Source organism: Hemicordylus capensis, chromosome 1 (assembly GCF_027244095.1).
Source record: "Hemicordylus capensis ecotype Gifberg chromosome 1, rHemCap1.1.pri, whole genome shotgun sequence".
Classification (NCBI taxonomy): domain Eukaryota; kingdom Metazoa; phylum Chordata; class Lepidosauria; order Squamata; family Cordylidae; genus Hemicordylus; species Hemicordylus capensis.
The window spans coordinates 158,593,797-158,613,681 of record NC_069657.1 but is presented as its reverse complement, the minus strand read 5'-3'; the positions used below and the strand labels follow the sequence as shown (position 1 = coordinate 158,613,681).

Sequence of the window (19,885 nt, the reverse complement as noted above, 5' to 3'; positions counted from 1 at the left end):
TATTGTTAATTATCTGGTCTATTGCTAAGGTTGTCAGTGTTAGTTCTTTTTACTTTTCAGGTGCTGATCGTGAGCTACTTTATATTCAGCAGAACTTCAAGTATCAAAGCTTGATTAGATAAATCTACTATTCTCTATACCAGGGATTCTCAATGTTGGGTCCCCAGATGTTATTGGACTTGAACTCCCATAATCCCCAACCAAAGACCACTGGTGCTGGGGATTATGGGAGTTGAAGTATAACATCTGGGGACCCAACATTGAGAATCCCTGCTCTATACAATGGCTATATTTGTGCATTGCGCAGGTCAACAGATATTTGAAGTACTGTTGCGCTGTGATTAGACTCGGTGGTCATGCAGAAGGTCCCAGGTGCAATTCTTGGCATCTGCATTTAAAGGATTTCTGGATAGCAAGGCTGGAAAAAAAAATTCTGCCTGAGAATTGGAGCTTCTAGTTGGAGTGGACAACACTGGGCAAAATAAATCAGTGATCTGACTTTGGGCCAAACTGTATCTTCCAGTAAATTATTTCAAATTTGTTTGTGTACTTTGGCCCTGTATCTTTTTATACACTCTTTGGGCCAGTTTGGACAATGTCATCCCTGCTTACATGAAAGGGATTTGCTGAGAGTACAAGTATTTGGAGAAGCATGTATACAGGGACCATTCAGATGAACAGCCTCCTCCCCACCGTCATGAAATAAAATGAAATGATAGGAGGGCATCATCATGACAGCCATGAAGAATGTCCCAGTGGGCATGCTCCTGGTGCATCCTCTTCATGATTCCGTGGGCAGGAATAGTATCATCTGAACTAGCCCCCTCTGTCTCTCTTTCTTTCTCAGCTACTGGAGGAGGCCCAATGAGGAGGCCCGGTGATGTGCTCCAGGAGGGGGTATTTAACTTTTTCTCGCCATGCTGCCGTCTCAAAGAAAATCATGTCCCCAAAACCGCTATTAGCCCCAGGATTTAAATGTTCATTGGTATCAGTGGAAACTTCCTCCGCACAGGGCTGACAGCAGCTTCAGAGAAATGATTTTCATCAGGATTATAGTGCAGCAGGAAAGGATTAAATACCCCTTCCCAGTGTTCCACAATTCTGATCCTAATCATGCATCCACAGCTGCTTATTTAATTTTTTTTAGGAGCAGAATTAAACTGCATTTAACATAACACATACCTTGGTCCTCTGTATAAACAGCTTTCATATGTTCAGATTAACAGCTGATTGCGTAATCTTTGCTTGTTTTGAATATAATGCATAAAGAAAATATGTCTAATGATAGTTATTTCCCTATATTGGTGTCTTATTTTTTCTATATTAAGTCGGTTTGTCCAAGAATTACCAATAATATTTTTGTTGGTTATAGATTCATGCCACTGGTTTATAAGCCTGAGGTTTTATACCTGCAAGCACAGTTTCTAGAAATATATTGCAACTTTTCCATAGGATTTGGATTGCTCACATCTGAATCCTACTGCTGCTGAGTTTCATCTTCCCATGGTGATTCTCCTGCATCTGTGGATCTGGCAAGCAATTCACACTTACATTGCTAGACGGCACATAAACTAGAAGTCTAAAAGTTATTCCTTTTTGTTTTTCATGCATCATGCCTCCCACGACTGAGGGTGGAGGGAGGTGGAGAAAGAGCAGAAAAGCTTCTAGTATTGGTTCTGCCATGGGGCTTGCACTGGATGTATATATCCATTCACATGCAATACCATTTCCTTTTCACTATGTAACACCAGTGTTGGTATTAATCATATGCATCCCCTTTGGACTGTGGCGTTTTCTTTTGTCTTGAGTACCTGTGTGTTAATCCTGTGGGTGTTGCCATTCCTTCTACTTTTGCAGCCTCTCGACGTCATTCCAGGTCCACTAGTGCTCTCTCCACTGCTGAGTCTGTTGGGCAGTCAGGTGAACAAGTGCTAACTGCATGAATCTGCTTCTTAATATTGTCTCTTTTTATTGCCATTTTAACATTTGCTGCCATAAGTGTCACTCAGCACTTAGCATGTGCTTTTTTAAAAAAAATCATACAATTTCTTTTATGTTTTGAACATGCTTTGTCATTTAATTTTTGAATGTTTTCAAATTTTGTTTGCTTACGTTATTCCTATAAAGGAAACAATGTTAAAATGGCTATCCAGAGCTTGTGAGGTATCTTCTATATATTTCTTGGTTGCATTGTATAGGTAGCATTCTGAGAGATGCCAGCTTCTCCCAGCACCTTTGAAAAGCAGCTGCTGCACGTGTTTTGTGTCCCTTTGTGCTAAAATTTCTAAAGTTCAGTAAATGGCACAGTTGAGCAGCACCATCAAGGCTGGGGTTCAGAATTCAACTACATAGTTTGAAATTTAAGATGAAGGAGAACATGCAAACTGGCCCCTGTCAATGTAATAGGTTCTGATATATTTAATATTTTCTGTATCTGAGCCTTAAGATGCTTGTTCGTAGACAGATATAAATCAAGCCATTAGTTCTTCAGTTTAAGATACTGGATTTGCACTAGCTTTTTAGCAAAAGCAAGTGTTGATCACATTTTACCACTATTTATTTGACATTATGCTGCTTTTTTTTAAAGCTGGAGATTTTTGATGGAATTTTGTCCCAAAATATGAGTCAGCGGGAAGTTACCTGAGATTCAGAATGGACAAACATTGCCAGCTCTAGAAATGGAACCCAAATTAGTCTGTTTACTATAAGTTCCTAAATAAATAACTGTAACTGATAAGATAAAGAAAACAAACAAGGGTGGGTTTTTGCGTGTTCTAGGATTTACCTCATTATTGCAAACTTTAAAAATGGAAATGAACTTTTTGCGTCTAAGTTCCATGAAGTATGTTTCAGATTTATTTCTGAGAATGGTCCCCCAGTCTCTCTAATAGTTCTGAGAACAAAGGTTCGGAGGTGGCATGCCACTTCATGGGCATCAAAACCAAGCCGAGCATTCTTTTCATTGTTTTTTTGCACAGGAGTTCTCATGAATGAGAGAGGAAGTGCTCATTGCTTGTAAGCTTACAAGTTGCAGAACCCATAATTCTTAATTCATGATAAGGTCATAGCAATCCCTTCCATATTGTAGGATGCCCAGTGCCTGCCAGAGTTTGGAACCTAGGTCATGAAAGACCTGGTCCTGTATGTGACATCACAGTTGATTTGTGATAGTGACTTGTGCTATCACTGCTAAATTGGTAAATCCCAACACACACAGTCCTTCTCTCTCTTCTCTGCCCCACCTTAGCCTCCTACTCAGCAAACCATAGAGAAATCTTCCCCTCTCTCTCCTTCCTCACCTTCTCCTTGTTTCTCTCCTTCACCTTCTACCTGATGTACACACCATTTTATGGCAAGTCTTTACTGCCACGAGCACAATGTAGAGTGGTGGAAAATACCTCCTTGGGCCTGATTTAAATGTGACACTGAGTTAAAAAAAGGCTTTGTGCTTAAACCAATTCCTGTGCATTCAGCATTCCTGTGCATGTGAGCACATCAAACACTTAGGATATTGATCCCTGGCAGTCCATTGCTGTTACTGTACACACAAGAAGAAGCAGCCCAGTTTTTCATCTTTTTTATGATCGCTTGGAACCTCTTATGGGTAAGCATTTAAAATACACCTAGCATCATATTAAAACCAAGGCTTAGTATGCAGTCATCTGTATCATGAAATGTTTGTCCCAGTTATGCTTTAAAATGTGGGTGTTTTATGTAGAACATGGGTGAGCCCTGTAAAATGTTGTCTTCAATGGATGATTGGTTCAGGAGCCATGGAGTGTCATCACGATTCTCCAGTGGAATGGTTTTCCAAGTGTGGAGCAGATCTCTTTAGAAAGAAACAGATAATATATGTCTAAGGGAGTCACAAGGCTGAGTGACTGCCTCCCCCAGTCTGTGTAATGAAGAGTTGTCTGTGAAGGAGCTTCAGAGTAGTTTTAATCTTGAGTTTAGATAGTGTCAGTAGGACAGAGATTGAGAACCCCTGCTTTAGTGAGTTGTGGAGATTTTACACAAGTTGGTAGAATTTGTTGTGTTTACGCTGTTCCTGTGCCTGTGTAGCAGCCTTGGGAATCTTCTCAGATTCATCCAAGAGCTCTGTTCACATCCCTAATATTGGCTTTAGTTATCCCAAAGCGATAGTTATCCCAAAGCGTTATGTTCTTCTTGAATCATGAACTGACAAGAACAGAACTTGATCCAGTACAGAGGCGCATCACTTCACCAACCATCAACCATCTCATATGTTTTGCCCATATGCTAAAAGTGAGACATAGAGCTGCATGCTAGACTACATGATTTCATTTCATACTTTCTGCTGGGTAGTTTAATAGCTTACAACTTGATTTATTTTGCCATTACGATTATCCACTTTAAAAAACTATCTTCCCTTTTCTAATGCAGTCTTAAATTTGCTTGAAAACACATGACAATCAGGGTTCAGTTTTGGTTTTTCTGAAATTTTATGAGTGTTTTGCAACTGGCATTACTGGAGCTAGATTTTCACCCTTTGATATCTTATACAAGTGACCTTTTTGCCTTTAATTGAATTATCCCAGTAGCATGTCTTTTTCTTGGAGGGTGTCATTAACTGTAGTGAGACTTAAAGGTTTTGTTTGCTTACATTATGATTTGTCCAAAAAATGTTCAGGAGGGGAAATTCAGAGATGTCAAATCAATATGATGTTGAATTTGTGGGTAAGATTATTATATTTATTTACACATTTTCTGAACCAAATTTATTATTATTATTTACATTTTACATCTCGCTCTTCCTCCAGGGAGCCCAGAGCAGTTTACTACATACTTGAGTTTCTCTTCACAACAACCCTGTGAAGTAGGTTAGGCTGAGAGAGAAGTGACTAGCCCAGAGTCACCCAGCAAGTATTATGGCTGAATGGGGATTTGAACTTGGGTCTCCCCGGTCCTAGTCCAGCACTCTAACCACTACACCACGCTGGCTGTCCTTTAGTTTAATTTAGTTGCATATTTTTCCTTGATCACTTTATTAAGCATCTGCTGATCTCTCATCACAAAATTGATCCAACAAGCTGCATTTGTACCATTTTGGGGCCAATTTTATCATGTATGAAAGAATGCAAACTCCTTTATTTTGGGAGACTTATAGAAGAGTAACTTGCCATATCTAGAAGCAAAAGTCATTGTCTCTGAGTTGCCATGTTATCCTTTAGCAGAACAGCATAGTGATAGTAATATCCACACATTTAAACTGTAGGTTTTCCACAAGTAGAGAAATGCTCCAGTTAAGTCATGACCCAGTTCTGTTATTCAACACTTCTAAATCCCACTAATGTCAGTGTTAATTTCTCCCATAAAAGTCAAGGGGACTTATGCATGCATAGCGCATGATCCAGCCAAAGCTAACTTTGTTGGGAGATTGCTGTTAGTGATATTTTGCAAATTGCAACCCAGGGGTGAAATTCTCCTCTCAGTGAGACCTGAGCAATGCCACTGAAATGAGACTACTGTAGATACAAAAATGTGATTAAGCACCAGAATTATCCTATTATTTGTAGACTCTCTTAAACCATGCATGCGTATGGTTTCATTTAATAGTATAGGGCTTCTAAAAAGTAAGGAGGTTTAGCAACTCATTTGGCTTATCGTATTTATGCATTGTCATCTTCTCACTTTCTACTTGAAGTAAAACTGATGCTTGAAGCAACTGTTTGTGCTGCTTCAGCAACTACAGGCATTAAAAAAGGAGGATAGTAATATGCAACATTTATTTCTATGTAAAACCTCATCGGTCAATTTTGGAAAGCAGCTTTTCTTTAAAAATGTTTGATTTCCGCATGTAATGTGTTTTTATTTTTAGAAAATGTGCTTGTAAATTTTTTAACTATTTGAATAGCATCACTTCAATGTTTCGAAATAATGTATTGGTTTTGCCCACTTTACATTAACAATGATTCTCCTCTTTTGTCACAGTTGACCTGACCTTTCTTCCCTTCATGCAGACCTAAACAAATACATTGAAGTTGAATGCATTTTTGTCTGAGTGAAGACTAAGATTTAAAAGTTGCTCATATAGTCCACAAATAATCCTTTCCATTGGACTTGTTCTATTTCTGTCTCGGTTTCTGTGTCAATTGTTACTGAAATGTTCCCCCCAAACCTATTTTTGTAAGGAATTCCTATATGCAAGAATTCTTTACAGAACTCAACGTATGGACATTCTTAAATGGTATTTTTAATTACCTTTTTGATGTGAAAAAGATTCACCTAAATACATAGCAGCACTTAATACACTTGACTTGTGCAAATGACAGTTGTCCCTATCCAGCAAGGGAGACCTGCACAGGGAAGCAGCTGTCCATCCTCATTTTAGTGATTAAAATAAAATGTACATATGATGCTCAGGACCTTACCACACATCACAAAATCACATCACTCCTAAATCCTTTACATATAATAAAGAAAAGCAAGGTGTCAACCAGTCATAAATAATGAAAATAATTTTTTTACATTTAAACCTAACTGCATTGTTAACTATGCATTAAATATTCAACCTTCAAAGACACAACTGTTGTATTATTCCTATGTTTGATCTAGGCTCCGTTGAACGGGCTGGCTGCATCTTTTGCTGTGCAGGGGGATGTACGTTGGCATCTGGGCAACAGGTTTTACATATAATTAGTTGTACATGACTGGTACTGGATTGGTACTGTTTCTTCTTGGTGAAAATATAAAATTCTAATTTTTCTTTAAGTGAACATTGCTAACTCCCCCTCCCCTCCAAAAAGCCCTTTCCTCACTCCTCTATTAGGATATAAAATGGCAAAATGCCATTTAAAGTAAAACTTACACCCTTGTAGGAATTTGAAAGTTGATCAAAATAAAAGATGAGAGCTCTGTAACAAGTAAACTACTTGTATTATTTCCAGTATATTTCAAGGGCAACTCTCCCTTTTCAAGGGATAAAATCAAACAAATCTGCAGTGAATATATTTAGACATGTTGAGACATACAAATTCAAAGAGAGGATACTAAAATCAGACCTATGCAGATGAAAATGGGAAGGAGAATTAAATGACGCACTCCCATTAGATCAGTGGAAATGTGTGTGTCATTTTGGTATTGGCATTTTGAAAGTTATTGCTATTAAAGAAGACCACCTACAAATGTTTCTACAGTGTTTCTATACACCAATTGGAACAAATCTTATGTACTGGACAGCATCTGGAGATGGTTGGAGTTGCTATTCACAGTGGGCAAGACTCATCGACGTATGGTGGCAATGTAAGACAGTTAAAAAATAAAAGAAGCAAGTAGAAGGATGGTGGGAAATTGGCAGCAACAAAAATATTGATAGCCAAATACTGGAAATCAAGTGCATTGCCAAGTATAGAGCTGTAGCACAGGAAGATATGGTGGGTCATGTCAGTGTAAAAAATAAGCACACTATTAGAGTGGGAAAGTTTAAAGCTATGCCCGTAATTGAAAGTGATTGGAACAAATTCAGAAGATTTTTGGAATAGTAAGTACAGTCAGGAAAACCAGAACGAAACAAAATTATTGCCATTTTGAAAATCTGTGATGATATGATAATGATGATGATGATTGATGATGATGATTTTAATTTCATTTCTATACCGCCCTTCCAAAAATGGCTCAGGGTGGTTTACACAGAGAAATAATAAACAAATAAGATGGAACGCTGTCCCCAAAGGGTTCACATTCTTAAAAAAAACAGAAGATAGACACCAGCAACAGTCACTTGAGGTATTGTGCTGGGGTGGATAGGGCCAATTACTCTTCCCCTGCTAAATAAAAAGAATCACCACATTAAAAGGTGCCTCTGTGCCAAGTTAGCAGGGATTAATGTGAATTCAGTCTGTTCAGCCAGCTAGGAAAACATAGGAATAATACAACAGTTGTGTTTTTGAAGGTTGAATATTTAATGCATAGTTAACAATGCAGTTAGGTTTAAATGTAAAAAATTTATTTTCATTATTTATGACTGGTTGGCACCTTGCTTTTCTTTATTATATGTAAAGGATTTAGGAGTTATGTGATTTTGTGATGTGTGGTAAGGTCTTGAGCATCATATGTACATTTTATTTTAATCACTATTTTAGTGTATTAAAAATACACATTAAACAGCAGTAATATTCATCCAAAATTTCATGCCTACAACAACTATAATTATTTATACTGTGGATTTAAGGCATTACATAATCCAAAGGGAAGATAGTTTAAAATATCCAAACTTGTTAATTTCAAAATAGATCTTTACTGTGAGGAAGAATAATGTTTGGCCTCCCCCCTCCCCCTATCTCAAGGGTGTGTGTGTGTGTGTGTAGAAAAGCCTATCAGTTTTATTTGTTTGACTATGCAGATTTGTTAAATACTGTCCCTTGAAAAAGAGTTGCCCCCAATGCATTGAGAACAAAGGGCATAATCTTATTTTCAATTCAGCTTTCCACTTGTTCTCTTTGAACTTGGGGGGAAATGACTTGATCTCTGCTCTTACCTTGGTCTTAGAGTTGAAGAAATAAACAAGCTGCGTGCACAAACGTTAATTGGAATAACTGGAACTACTTAGGTGATAAGTAAGGCAATTGGTGAAAGTAGAGACTACATGACCTGAACAAAATAGCAAATTAATAAAATAGGAATATTTCTCCACTGAAATTTATGAAAATTTGGTCTTGGTGCTTACATTTGCTCTCCTGAAGAGTTGAAGTGATATCCAGGAGCTGTTCTGAAGATTCTGTGAAAGAAATCTGTTTTCTTCCTTCTTTCCAATTTTTCAATAAGAAAACTGTGCCTGTGATCTATCTCCAATACAACATCTGCACCCTAGCTATAACAAGACTTGGTATTTGACTTTCTGTTGTAGTAGTAAAAATCATAGTAACCAATAAAAATAAATTGTGCTTAATAATTAAAGCAGTGCTGAGAATTCCCAATCTTTGCTGGTGAATTACTGGCCAGCAGCCTTATTAATATTCCAAGGGACTGTGAACTCATTTAATGGTGCCTTTCAATGTTGTCTTTTGTGCAGACCGGTTTGGCCTTGGACAGCCAGGCAGGTTGCCTGCCTCCATGAATGCAATGCGAGTCCTCAGCACAAGCACGGATCTGGAGGCTGCTGTGGCGGATGCACTGGTAAGAGGGAAAACACAAAATGCTACCAACATCAGAGTCTCGCTTAAAGGTGCCTCCTGTACGTATGGTCTTCCCTCTTGATTTATGACTGTTCTTTTACATGGGAGAGTATGTGATCTTGTCTAAATGTCTCTTTGTGGGTTTGGCATATGTGAATAAAGAAAGTTGATACACAGTTACTCTGTCCAACAGACAGCATTGGTGCTGAGAAGATTTCTTAGGATAATTAGACACTTGTAATTTCAGACAAATGTGAAGCATTGGGAGACTTCACAATTTATATCTAACCACCACTACATAACAAGTCAGGTTGATTTTTGATGGTTCTTATTCCAAATCAGTGCACTTGGAATTTCAGCCAAAGTCTTGGAACTGTCTCTTATATTGAACAATATAGTTGTTAAGCCCCAGTGTTTCCTTCGGAGGCTCCTATGCAGTTTGTGTTCCTTTCTATTCTCTTTATTTAAGCAGGCCTTCCAATTTCTGAAGGAATAATTCCCCTTTATAGCTTCCTCGATTTTGCTTGTTATCCATGCTGGCATTCTTCTGAACTTGGTCTTCCTTTTTGGTATACATTTTAACTGGGCTTCTATTCCACAAGACCAGGAGAGCTGGTAGCAAGCATGACTTGTCCCCTTAGCTAAGTAGGGTCTGCTCTGGTTGCATATGAATGAGAGACTAGAAGTGCGAGCACAGTAAGATATTATTCTCAGGGAATGGAGCTGCTCTGGGAAGAGCAGAAGGTTTCAAGTTCCCTCCCTGGCTTCTCCAAGATAGGGCTGAGAGAGATTCCCACCTGCAACCTTGGAGAAGCCGCTGCCAGTCTGTGAAGACAATACTGAACTAGATAGACCAATGGTGACAGTACTGAACTAGATAGACAAATGGTCTGACTCAGTATGTGGCAGCTTCCTATGTTCCTATTGTAGTTTTAAATATATCAAGAAGTGACCCTCTTGATTTTTCCATTCAGGTTTCTTTTCACCAAATTCCTCATTTTAGAGAAGTTTCCTCTTCTGAAGTTCAAAGTGTCTGACTTCCTTGGCGATTGTTTCCTCATATATATTCTGAATTTGATCCCACTATGGTCACTGGATTTGATGAATTTGATCCCTAAAGATTCCATGACACTGATATCTCACACTAAGTCCTGGGCACCACTCAAGATTAAGTCCAAGGTTGCCTTCTCTCTGGTTGGTTTCATGACCAACTGTTCTAGGACACAGCAGTTCAGCATATCTAGAAATTTGGCCTCTTTTTAATTATTTGAACATGAATTTACCCAGTATGTGTGGGTAATTGAAATTACCCATTATTACAGTTCTGTCTCTCTTTGATGCCTCCCTGATTTCCTTCTACAACTCCCAGTCACTGTCAGTGTTTTGATCAAGGGGTTGATAGCACGTCCCTAGTAACACATTTCCTTTCAGGCCTTGTATTGTCACCCACAGAGTTTCTGTGGAGGACTCTGGTCTTCCTAGGTTTTGTAGCTCGTTAGTCTATCCCTTCTTTAACATACAGTGCTACTTCGTCCCAATCTGCCCCTCCCTGTCCTTTCTATAGAGTTTATATCCAGGAATAACAGTGTGCCAGAGGTTCTCACTGTTCCACCATGTTTCCATTATGCCCATTATATCTATGTTTTCATTAGCAACCAAGCACACCAGTCCACCCATGTTATTATTATCAGTAGCTACAAGTCTGGTGGCTGTGGGCCACCTCCAGCCTCAGAGGCATGATGCCTTAATGCCAGTTGCAGGGGAGCAACAAAAGGAGAGAGGACATGCCCTTGCCTGTGGGCTCCCCAGAGGCATCTGGTGGGCCACTGTGTGAAACAGGATGCTGGACTAGATAGGCCTTGGGCCTGATCCAGTAGGGCTGTTCTTATGTTCTTATGGCTTGGAGGCTTCTGGCACTGGCATATAAGCACCTATATGCTGAAACTCTTACCTGGTGCGTGCTATCTTTCTTTTGGCCATTTGATCTCTCTGACTAGCTAGTACATCCTTCTGTCTGCTCTTTATCTGGTTCGACTCTGTCCTTTTCTGGTTTATTTGAAGCATTTACACCCTCACACCTTAAGCATGGCATTTGCTGAACTGGATACTACCCAGTTCCTGTTGGCTATCCCTCAGGTGTCATTTTAAAAGCTGCTCTGTGACCTTTTTAAGCGCCAGCAATCTGGTTCCATCTTGGTTCAAGTGGATCCCATCCCTTTTGTACAGACTCGTCTTGACCCCACATGTATCCCAGTGCCTAACAAATCTAAACCCCTTCTCCCGGTACCACTCTCTCACCCATACATTGAGACTCCTCAGCTCTGCCTGTCTCGCTGTACCTGCACATAGAACAGGGAGCATTTCTGAGAATGCTACCTTGGGGGTCCTGGACTTCAGTATGCTACCTAGCAGCCTATATTTGGCTTCCAGGACATCCCAACTGTATTTCCCAACGTCGTTGATGCTGACGTGCCCCTTGATAGCTGACTTCTCCCCAGCACTGCCTAACAGCCCATCTAGATGTTGTGTGATGTCTGCAACCTTCGCATCAGGCATGCAAGTCACTGTATGGTCCACAGACCCATATCTCCATACCCCTAATGATCGAATCGCCCACTCCCCGGAAGAGTATTCCCTGTGCAGAAGGATATGGGTTCATCATCCATGGAAGGGTTCCCTTCTAAGGGAGTGTTTCCCTTTTCCTCTGAATGATGTCTTCCTTCCCCAAGACCTCCATTCTCTGTGATAGCAGAGGAACCATAAGCCTTGGAGTGGGATGCCTCTATCACATCCCTTAATGACTTGACCACGTACCTCTCTGAGCTTCTCCAGATCAGCTACCTTGGCTTTTAGGGAATTAACTTGTTCCTTGAGAGCCAGGAGCTCCTTGTACCAATCACATACCCATGACTTCTGCCCGCTGAGCAGATAGTTATACATGCAGCACTCTGTTGCAACACACTGGGAAGCACCCCCTCCCCTTCAGGACTAGTTTTTTGTTTGTTTGTTTGTTTGTTTGAGGGGGTGCATGTTTAGAATATTTGAATATTGTTTGTTTCAGTTAGATCTTAGCTGAAGTTGTCAGCTATTTAATAGTTTATATAAAAGAGGGACTAGTGATCAAGAGGGGCTCTTTCAAGCTCTCCCACACTCTTCCCTGCTAAACTCCACGCAAAATTCCTATGATACCTGTTTGCTAATTCCTGTTTATGAATCTTTAGTCACTAATTTCCCTGGCTGCCTCCTCTTATGTAGAGAGTAGGCTTCAAACTGAGGTAACCAGGCTCAATAGGAAAGTGGCCCTTCTCAACAGGTATGACTTACCTTAGCCTAGCTGGCTTCTCCCGCTACATCTCTCCAGGCAAAAGAGAAACTACAACTGAAAGCCACACAGCCACCCAAATAAGCCCTGCCCCCCCCCGGCCTTACAATCCTTATTGGATTGCTAACAAGGAAGGACTGCTAACTAAAAAACTATCAAGGCCTCCAGTGCCTCACTAGAACATCTCCCTGTTGTTGAGTTGACTAGGAAGACTTTTGATTTGGTCGTAGTTTGTATTCTGAAGTGGTTTTTTTGGTGGCAGATACTTCGGCAGAGATAATTCTCAGGTGCTTAAAAAGTATGCATGCACACATACGTTTCAAGACTCACAAGTAAAAGGTAGTGATAAGCTTAGGACCCCATATTTTACCCAGCAGTATTTCAGACAAACAGAATGTACATGTGTGTACTTCCTTGCCTATCTAAAGGATGACAAGAAAAGGGTCCTACATACTCTGGGCTGTTAAAGTCCAGAATGGAGGCAGTAAGTCTGGATCATGGAGACAATTATCCACACGGATCACAGAGTCAATAAACTCTTGGATGTAAACCTAAAATATGCTGTGTTAAGTGGTGCTTATCTATTCAGCTTGATCCTTTCAGCCCTCAGTTCCCTTTTGCTTTTTAAAAACAGACAACTCTTATACTTTCTGTAATTGGCCCCCGACTGCCCTCCTTCCTCACTGAAAATATCTCATGCTGTCCAGCAGCTTTGCTCACAAAAGGAGCATTATTTTTTTGGTGTTTGGGAGGTAAGAGACATTGCTTCAATGTAAGGTTTTATCCCATTAACTAAGATCTTGAACAAAACCCTGCACATCACATTCTGTTTCCTCATACACATTGATTTCTGTACCTGTAAAAAGACACCTGAACCTAATCCAAAGAAGCATCCTGTGTATCTAAATTGCGAACATGAAGTCAGTATACAGAAAAAACCCTTTTGATCTCTGGGTCACAAGGAAACATGAGAAACTTTGTTAAAGAGATTTTGGATGCAGTGAATAAGTAAGCCAGCTGGCTATAGGAGAGGGGCTGAGCTCTTGGAGACAGTAGTTTTATTTGAACAACTCTAGGAACAAAGGAGCTCCTTTGTTAGTTGGAATTTAGTTATATGAGGCGGAAAAGCATGTGTCTGTGGAGACCGGTCCTTGATTGCCACCTTGAGAAGAGACTGAAACTTAGAGATAGTTGTGGTTTTCCTGAGAGTAACAGAATTGTAAGGTGTAAGGTACAGTTGTATAAATGCATATCACCTGTGCAGGTGAGCTGTCTGAGAGGACTTAGATAATAGTAGAAGAGCATTCTGTTCAGTGCTGCACTCTGTACCCATTTTAGTTTTATGTTGCTTGATGTAAAACTGGCTGAATTTGTGTTTTTGATTTGCCAAGATGCATTTGCTTGTACATTTTTTTGTTGCAAGAACAATCCCTGCATAAGCTTCTGACATAATTCTCTATGCTTTTTCCTACCCTTCAATATTTTCCTGCATACAGCTCTTAGGAGACTCCAGGAGCAAGGTACTTTTGCTATCTTGACTTCTTATTTTGTTTTTTTACTTTCTGATTTTTTGCTGTCCCTGTGAAAAAATCCATACACTGCTGTAATTATTTTTATATGTTAGTGTGAAGGTCTGGGGTCCTATTTAACTGCAGAATTAGGACTCTGAGATGAATTCTGTATAATTTAAGATTATAATCATGGTCAATGTATTCCTTGCCTTTAAAAACTCAAAATGTTGAATCAAGAAAACCAAAATTCAGTAATGAATTGTGCAAATGTCACTTTATTTGCTTTTTAAGATTTGGTTTTCAAACCATGTAGAAATTTTAGCTATTTAATGTGAAAGTAAAAGGGAGTAAAGGATGGGAAAGGTGTGAACACTGACGCTAGTAATATTATAGGGCAGCTTCACACATAACAGTGGCAAGTCTGGTTTCCAGTGAGTGTACTCTTCCACCGTGAGCTGCAAGTTCCATGCATTCCATAACATCTTAACCCACCATGTCAGGTTCCCAAGCAGCACTTCCTTCCATCAGCTGACATCCGCCACACATCTTCGGATCTTGTTTACAGTTGTAAACTGGTGGTTGGCGGAACCTCACTTGCCACTATTATGTATGAAGCCACCTCATAGAGTAAAGAAATAGCATCATAGAAGGAGGTTAGGATTCTGTACCCCACATTAAACCTCAGCATCCTTCTTACGAGAAGCTCTCTTCGGTCTTGTGCTAGTTTCTGAGCTGGACTCTTCCCACTATTTTCAGTTTTTTCCCATCAGCTGTGAGGCCTAGAAATTTTTGTTTTTAATTATTTAAAAGAGAGAATCTGTGAGTGCCAAGTACAGGATTCTGTCCCGAGTAATTCTGTCGGTGTGTGGAATACATACAACAATGAAGTCCTTTGGTGCTGTGTAGAACAATTAACTATGTACAGCTGTTGTAGCAATGCACAGTCCATAACGTTAAAATTTAGCATATAGCACCCATATTCTTAATCCTCTCCCTATGTTGCCAGATCATGTGGCAGTCTTGAGTATGCCCAAAGTAACTGGCTTATGCATATTGGTATCTCTAAAGTAAAGGAGAACCTCGGTATCCATGGATTTGTATATCCACAGTTGGATGAAAGAAACTTGACCTCAGCATATGCAGGGGGAGGGGGAGAGAAAAACACATTGGTCTCGCATATCCGCAGGTTGGGTGGCCATAAATGACCGTGGAGGTCATTTCCACCCACCATTTTGTTCATTGGAGCCACAAAATGGCTCCATTTAAGTAACAAAGAAAGAAAGGAAATAGGTGATTTGGGGCCACTTTGGGGGTGTTCCAGGACATAGCATGACTCAGGAGGAGCAGCAAATCAAGGTAAGGAGCTCCCCCCGCAGCACATCTCCCCCCAGCATGTCTCCCCCCTCCCCCCCCAAATGGCAATTTTTGGCCAACCGAGAACCTAACCCCCACAATCCCATAGCCCCAATGCCTCGATATTTGCGGTTTCCATATGTGCAGCTGCAGCCAGGAATGAAACCCCCACGAATATCAAGGTCCATCTCTATATATATTTTTAGAACTTTCAAAGCAGTAACTGTATTGGACACACTAGGACCATTGCAGTCTAATGGTATTAAACCTCCAAGCTCCCATAAAAGTTTACAATTTCAGTTCTTACCCAAAAGCTAATACTACAGGCTTTCACTCCTCCCAATGCGAGAGGCATTAAGCTCAAGCTGGTGTCAGTTCCTATTCTGTTTTTGCATGCTGTTCTTGGTATTGAAGCTTCATTGAGATGGAAGTCATTTTAGCAGTACCTCTAACAGGCAGTGTATGTCCTTCTCCAAGGATGGATCAACTTTTATTGATTAAGATGTAATTATTTGAAAATTCATTTAGAATAGCTAAATTTAATGGAATTGTCTTATTTGCAGATCTGTGCTTTTAAAAAAATCCTTGTGTTCAGTGAAAGCGGTTGATTTATTCATTAGGCTTTGTCTGTTTATATCTGCTCATTCATTTTATTCCTCTTTGGCCAATTACTGTGCCAGTCTTCACTGAGGGCCCTGGTTCTATTTAATTGTAAATCTTTTTATGACATAATTACCTGTAATGTCAAACAGGCCTTTGGAGTATCACATCTAGTTTTTGCTTTAATGTAATTATCTAAAATGTGCTAAATCCAGGGCTTATTTTTTTCTCTCCAGAAAAAGCCAGTGAGGCGAAGATATGAGCCATATGGGATGTATTCTGATGATGACGCAAATAGTGATGCATCAAGTGCATGTTCAGAGCGCTCCTATGGCTCCAGAAATGGAGGCATTCCACACTACCTGCGGCAGACAGAGGATGTGGCTGAGGTTTTGAACCACTGTGCTAGTTCTAACTGGTCTGAAAGGAAAGAGGGGCTAATAGGCCTGCAGAACCTACTGAAGAGCCAGAGGACACTGAGGTAGTTGTTCCAGAACTCTGTGAGAGACACTTTAATCTGAGATGAAGGTAGCTCCTTCAGCCATCTCCAGGGATTTTACTTGTGCCCTGTGTCCTGAAGAACTGGACAACTGCCTTGACTAGAGATGTGGAAGATGTGTTTGTGTAGTAGGGGCAGGGCAAGGGTGCTTTCTCTTTTGGAGACCTCCATAGGCCTGCATTCTTCGATCTGACCAGCTAGTGACTTTGAGGAAAATTTTGACTTCCTTTGTAGACTCTGGCTTGGCTTACTTGTTTGAGCCTACTTTGCTTTGAATTATGTCAACAAGATGCTACCACCTTTGCTTTATGATTTTGTCACAGTAAGCCTTATAATCTAGTATTGTGTGTAGTGGCAGCATGGGGATCATGGGAAGGAATCTACCTTTAGGGTGCTGACCATTGCTAAAAAGCTAATATGACAGCTAGAAAGATATGTCTGAAGAAATTCAGAGTAAAGGTGGACCTCAATATTTGCAGGGATTCTGTTCCGTGGCTCTACTGCAGATATCAAAACCGCAAATATTGACTCATGTATCCCTATGAGATCACGGGGGTTAGGTTACCAGTCAGCCTTTTTTTGCCAAAAAAAAAAAAAGGCTGAAAACGGCAATTTTTCACCGGGGTAGTGCCTTGCCAGTCTCTCCTGCTCCCCCCAAATCACATTGGCTCTGATTCCTAAAATGGCAGCCAAAAATGACCTCCATGGTCATTTCTGGCCACTCCCAACCCAAGGATATGTGGTGCCAATGTAGTTTTTTCCTGCATATGCCAAGGTCGGGTTTCATTTTCCTGACCATGGATACGTGAAACCGCGGATAATGAAACTGCAGATCAGGAGGTCCACCTGTATATGGTAACACTCTTAGAGTATTAGTAGACAGTGTTGGTAATAAAAAGATGTCATGCATATTCTTTATACCCATCAGATGCCCTAGACCTATTCTGAGCCATTTCCATGTCCATAGTAATACTGCTTACTTGCTCCCTTTCTCCTGCCTCCCATGCTTGTGATTTCTTACATTTGGGTTTCAGCTCTGCCTTTGCTTCTAAACTCTACCTACTTGGTACACATGCCTCTATCCAAAGAGTATAAACTGCTTTCCCCCTTAGCCTGTTTTGTTAGATTTTTAGAAAAAGGAGGAAAGATATAGCTAAATTGAGCCAACTTCACACAAATATGTTTATCCTGAACACTTGTGACAGTACCATACAGGAGTTAATGCAGTGTAATTTGTGATATTTACTGGCATAATGGTAGATATGCTCACCTTAGTAACTGTATTGGTTGATACTGCAAGTTTTGTGGCTGGACCATAAGTTTAAACAAGTTGTTCTAGCAAGAACTAATAAGCCTACTTTCCTTTCACTGTCTCTACAACTGGACTAAATTTGGTTCAATTCAAGGCCCACAAGTTAAATCTTTTGCCACTCAAATGTTCATGCGACCGCCATCTTGGATCAGGGTGGATGACATTATTACAAACTACACCATGGAGGTGTCCCTGTGTGTCACTCACTACAACTGTACCAAATTTGGTTCAAATTGGTTAGACAGACCTCGTTAGTACACTTGCACCTCAAAAGTTCACACGCCCACCATCTTGGATTGGGGTGGATGACATCACCACAGACTACACCATTGGGGCATCCCTATGTGTCCATACAGCTGCAGCAAATTTGGATCAAATCAGTTAGACTGTCCACAAGTTAGTACACTTGTGCCTCAAAAGTTTACATGTCTGCCATCTTGAACTGGGTTAGATGACATTGTCACAATCTACACCATTGAGGTGTCCCTATGCATCCCTACTGCAGTAGCAAATTTGGTTCAGATTGGTTAAGCAGTTTACAAGTTAGCCCACTTGTGCTTCAAACGTTTACGTGTCCGCCATCTTGAATCAGGTTGGATGACATCATCACAAACTATGCCATTGAGGTGTCCCTGTGTGTCACTTACTACAACTGTACCTAATTTGGTTCAAAACAGTTACAGTCCACAAATTAGCCCAATTGCTCCTCAAACGTTCAAGAATCTGCCATCTTGGATTGGGGTAGATGACATCATCACAAACTACACCATTGAGGTGTCCCTATGTGTCCCTACACCAGCAGCAAATTTGGCTCAAATCGGTTAAGCAGTTCACAAGCTAGCCCACTTGCGCCTCAAAGGTTTACACATCCGCCATCTTAAATAGGTGTGGATGACATCATCACAGATTATGCCGTTGAGGTGTCCCTGTGAGTCACTCGCTGCAACTGTACCCAATTTGGTTCAAATTGGTTAGACAGTCCACAAATTAGTCTGCTTGCGCCTCAGATGTTCACATGGCTGTCATTTCGAATTGGAGTGGATGACATCATCACACACCATGCCATTAGGACATCCCTATTGCTCCCTACAGCTGTAGCAAATTTGGTTCAAATCGGTTAGGCGGTCCATAAGTTATCCCACTTGTGCCTCAAAAGTTTATGCGTCCGCCATCTTGGTGGATGACATCATCACAAACTACGCTGTTGAGGTGTCCCTGTGTGTCCCTACAACTGTACCCAATTTGGTTCTAATTGGTCCAGGCATGTGAAGCTGATATTGGGGGTGGGGGGACATACTGATGGACACACACAGAGAATGCCAGGTGATCTCATAAGCCTACTGCAAAGTAGGCTAAAAATTGTCCTGTATTTTCCTGCTTAAACATACTATCTTTTTGTTTTGTTTTGTATTCAGCCGAGTTGAGTTGAAAAGGCTATGCGAGATCTTCACACGCATGTTTGCTGACCCCCATAGCAAGGTAAAATTGATGTTTTTTGGAATGTGTATTGTAAATTTGATTACAGTAGTTTGTAGTACAGGCCCATTATCAAAACCTCATGTTTTTGTTCCTTGTGACTTCATGATGCTTTGAGGCTGATGTGGCTTGGGTGGACTATTTTCGGGCTTTTTAGTGAGGTAAAACCAGATATATATTACAGTATTCAAGATCAGAATATTGGAACATTTTTTTCCTAACATTTGGTTCAGTCTTTGCGGGTGTTAGTGATAAGTACTTTGGGTATTTATAAGTTCTATAAGTGAGCATTACACGAGTAGGAAATTAACCAAAGCAGAACATTTCCTTAATCTGTAATAAGATGGGTTGTTTCAAAAGCTATTGCGTGCATGACTAGGGAGAGAGAGAGACCAAGTCAAGACTTTGAAACAAAGACAAAAACATTCTGTCATAAGCTGTCTTAAAACTTTCCCTGAATTCTTATTGGGTTTGAAGGGTGGGGGGAGAACTGCCCTAGAGCAGTTGACTTTAATTTTCTGTGTCTGTATACTAATGAATGGTTTGTTTTGTTGCATGGCCTGTTTTGCGGTGGAATTCACAACAGAGAGTAAGTGTATTCTCCTTCCCCCCCTCCCCATGTCATCTCTTTTATCTGTTTAATATGGCACATCCTGGAGGATTACAGTGCTAACATGA

At 40.4% G+C, this 19,885-nt stretch overlaps 1 protein-coding gene across 42 annotated transcripts in view; it reads left to right on the top strand.

Annotated features, from left to right (window-relative positions):
* Positions 1 to 19,885, top strand: part of CLASP1 (cytoplasmic linker associated protein 1) — a 314,919-nt gene that overhangs the window by 217,847 nt on the left and 77,187 nt on the right. For 17 of the 42 annotated variants that reach the window (XM_053312433.1, XM_053312405.1, XM_053312691.1 and 14 more), the window contains 5 exons: positions 1,858 to 1,920; positions 9,032 to 9,135; positions 13,953 to 13,976; positions 16,157 to 16,401; positions 19,147 to 19,210. In XM_053312433.1, the coding sequence (XP_053168408.1) occupies positions 1,858 to 1,920; positions 9,032 to 9,135; positions 13,953 to 13,976; positions 16,157 to 16,401; positions 19,147 to 19,210 (500 nt within the window). The remainder of the gene's footprint in view (positions 1 to 1,857; positions 1,921 to 9,031; positions 9,136 to 13,952; positions 13,977 to 16,156; positions 16,402 to 19,146; positions 19,211 to 19,885) is intronic. The other 25 variants (XM_053312671.1, XM_053312541.1, XM_053312664.1 and 22 more) reach the window with 3 other exon arrangements.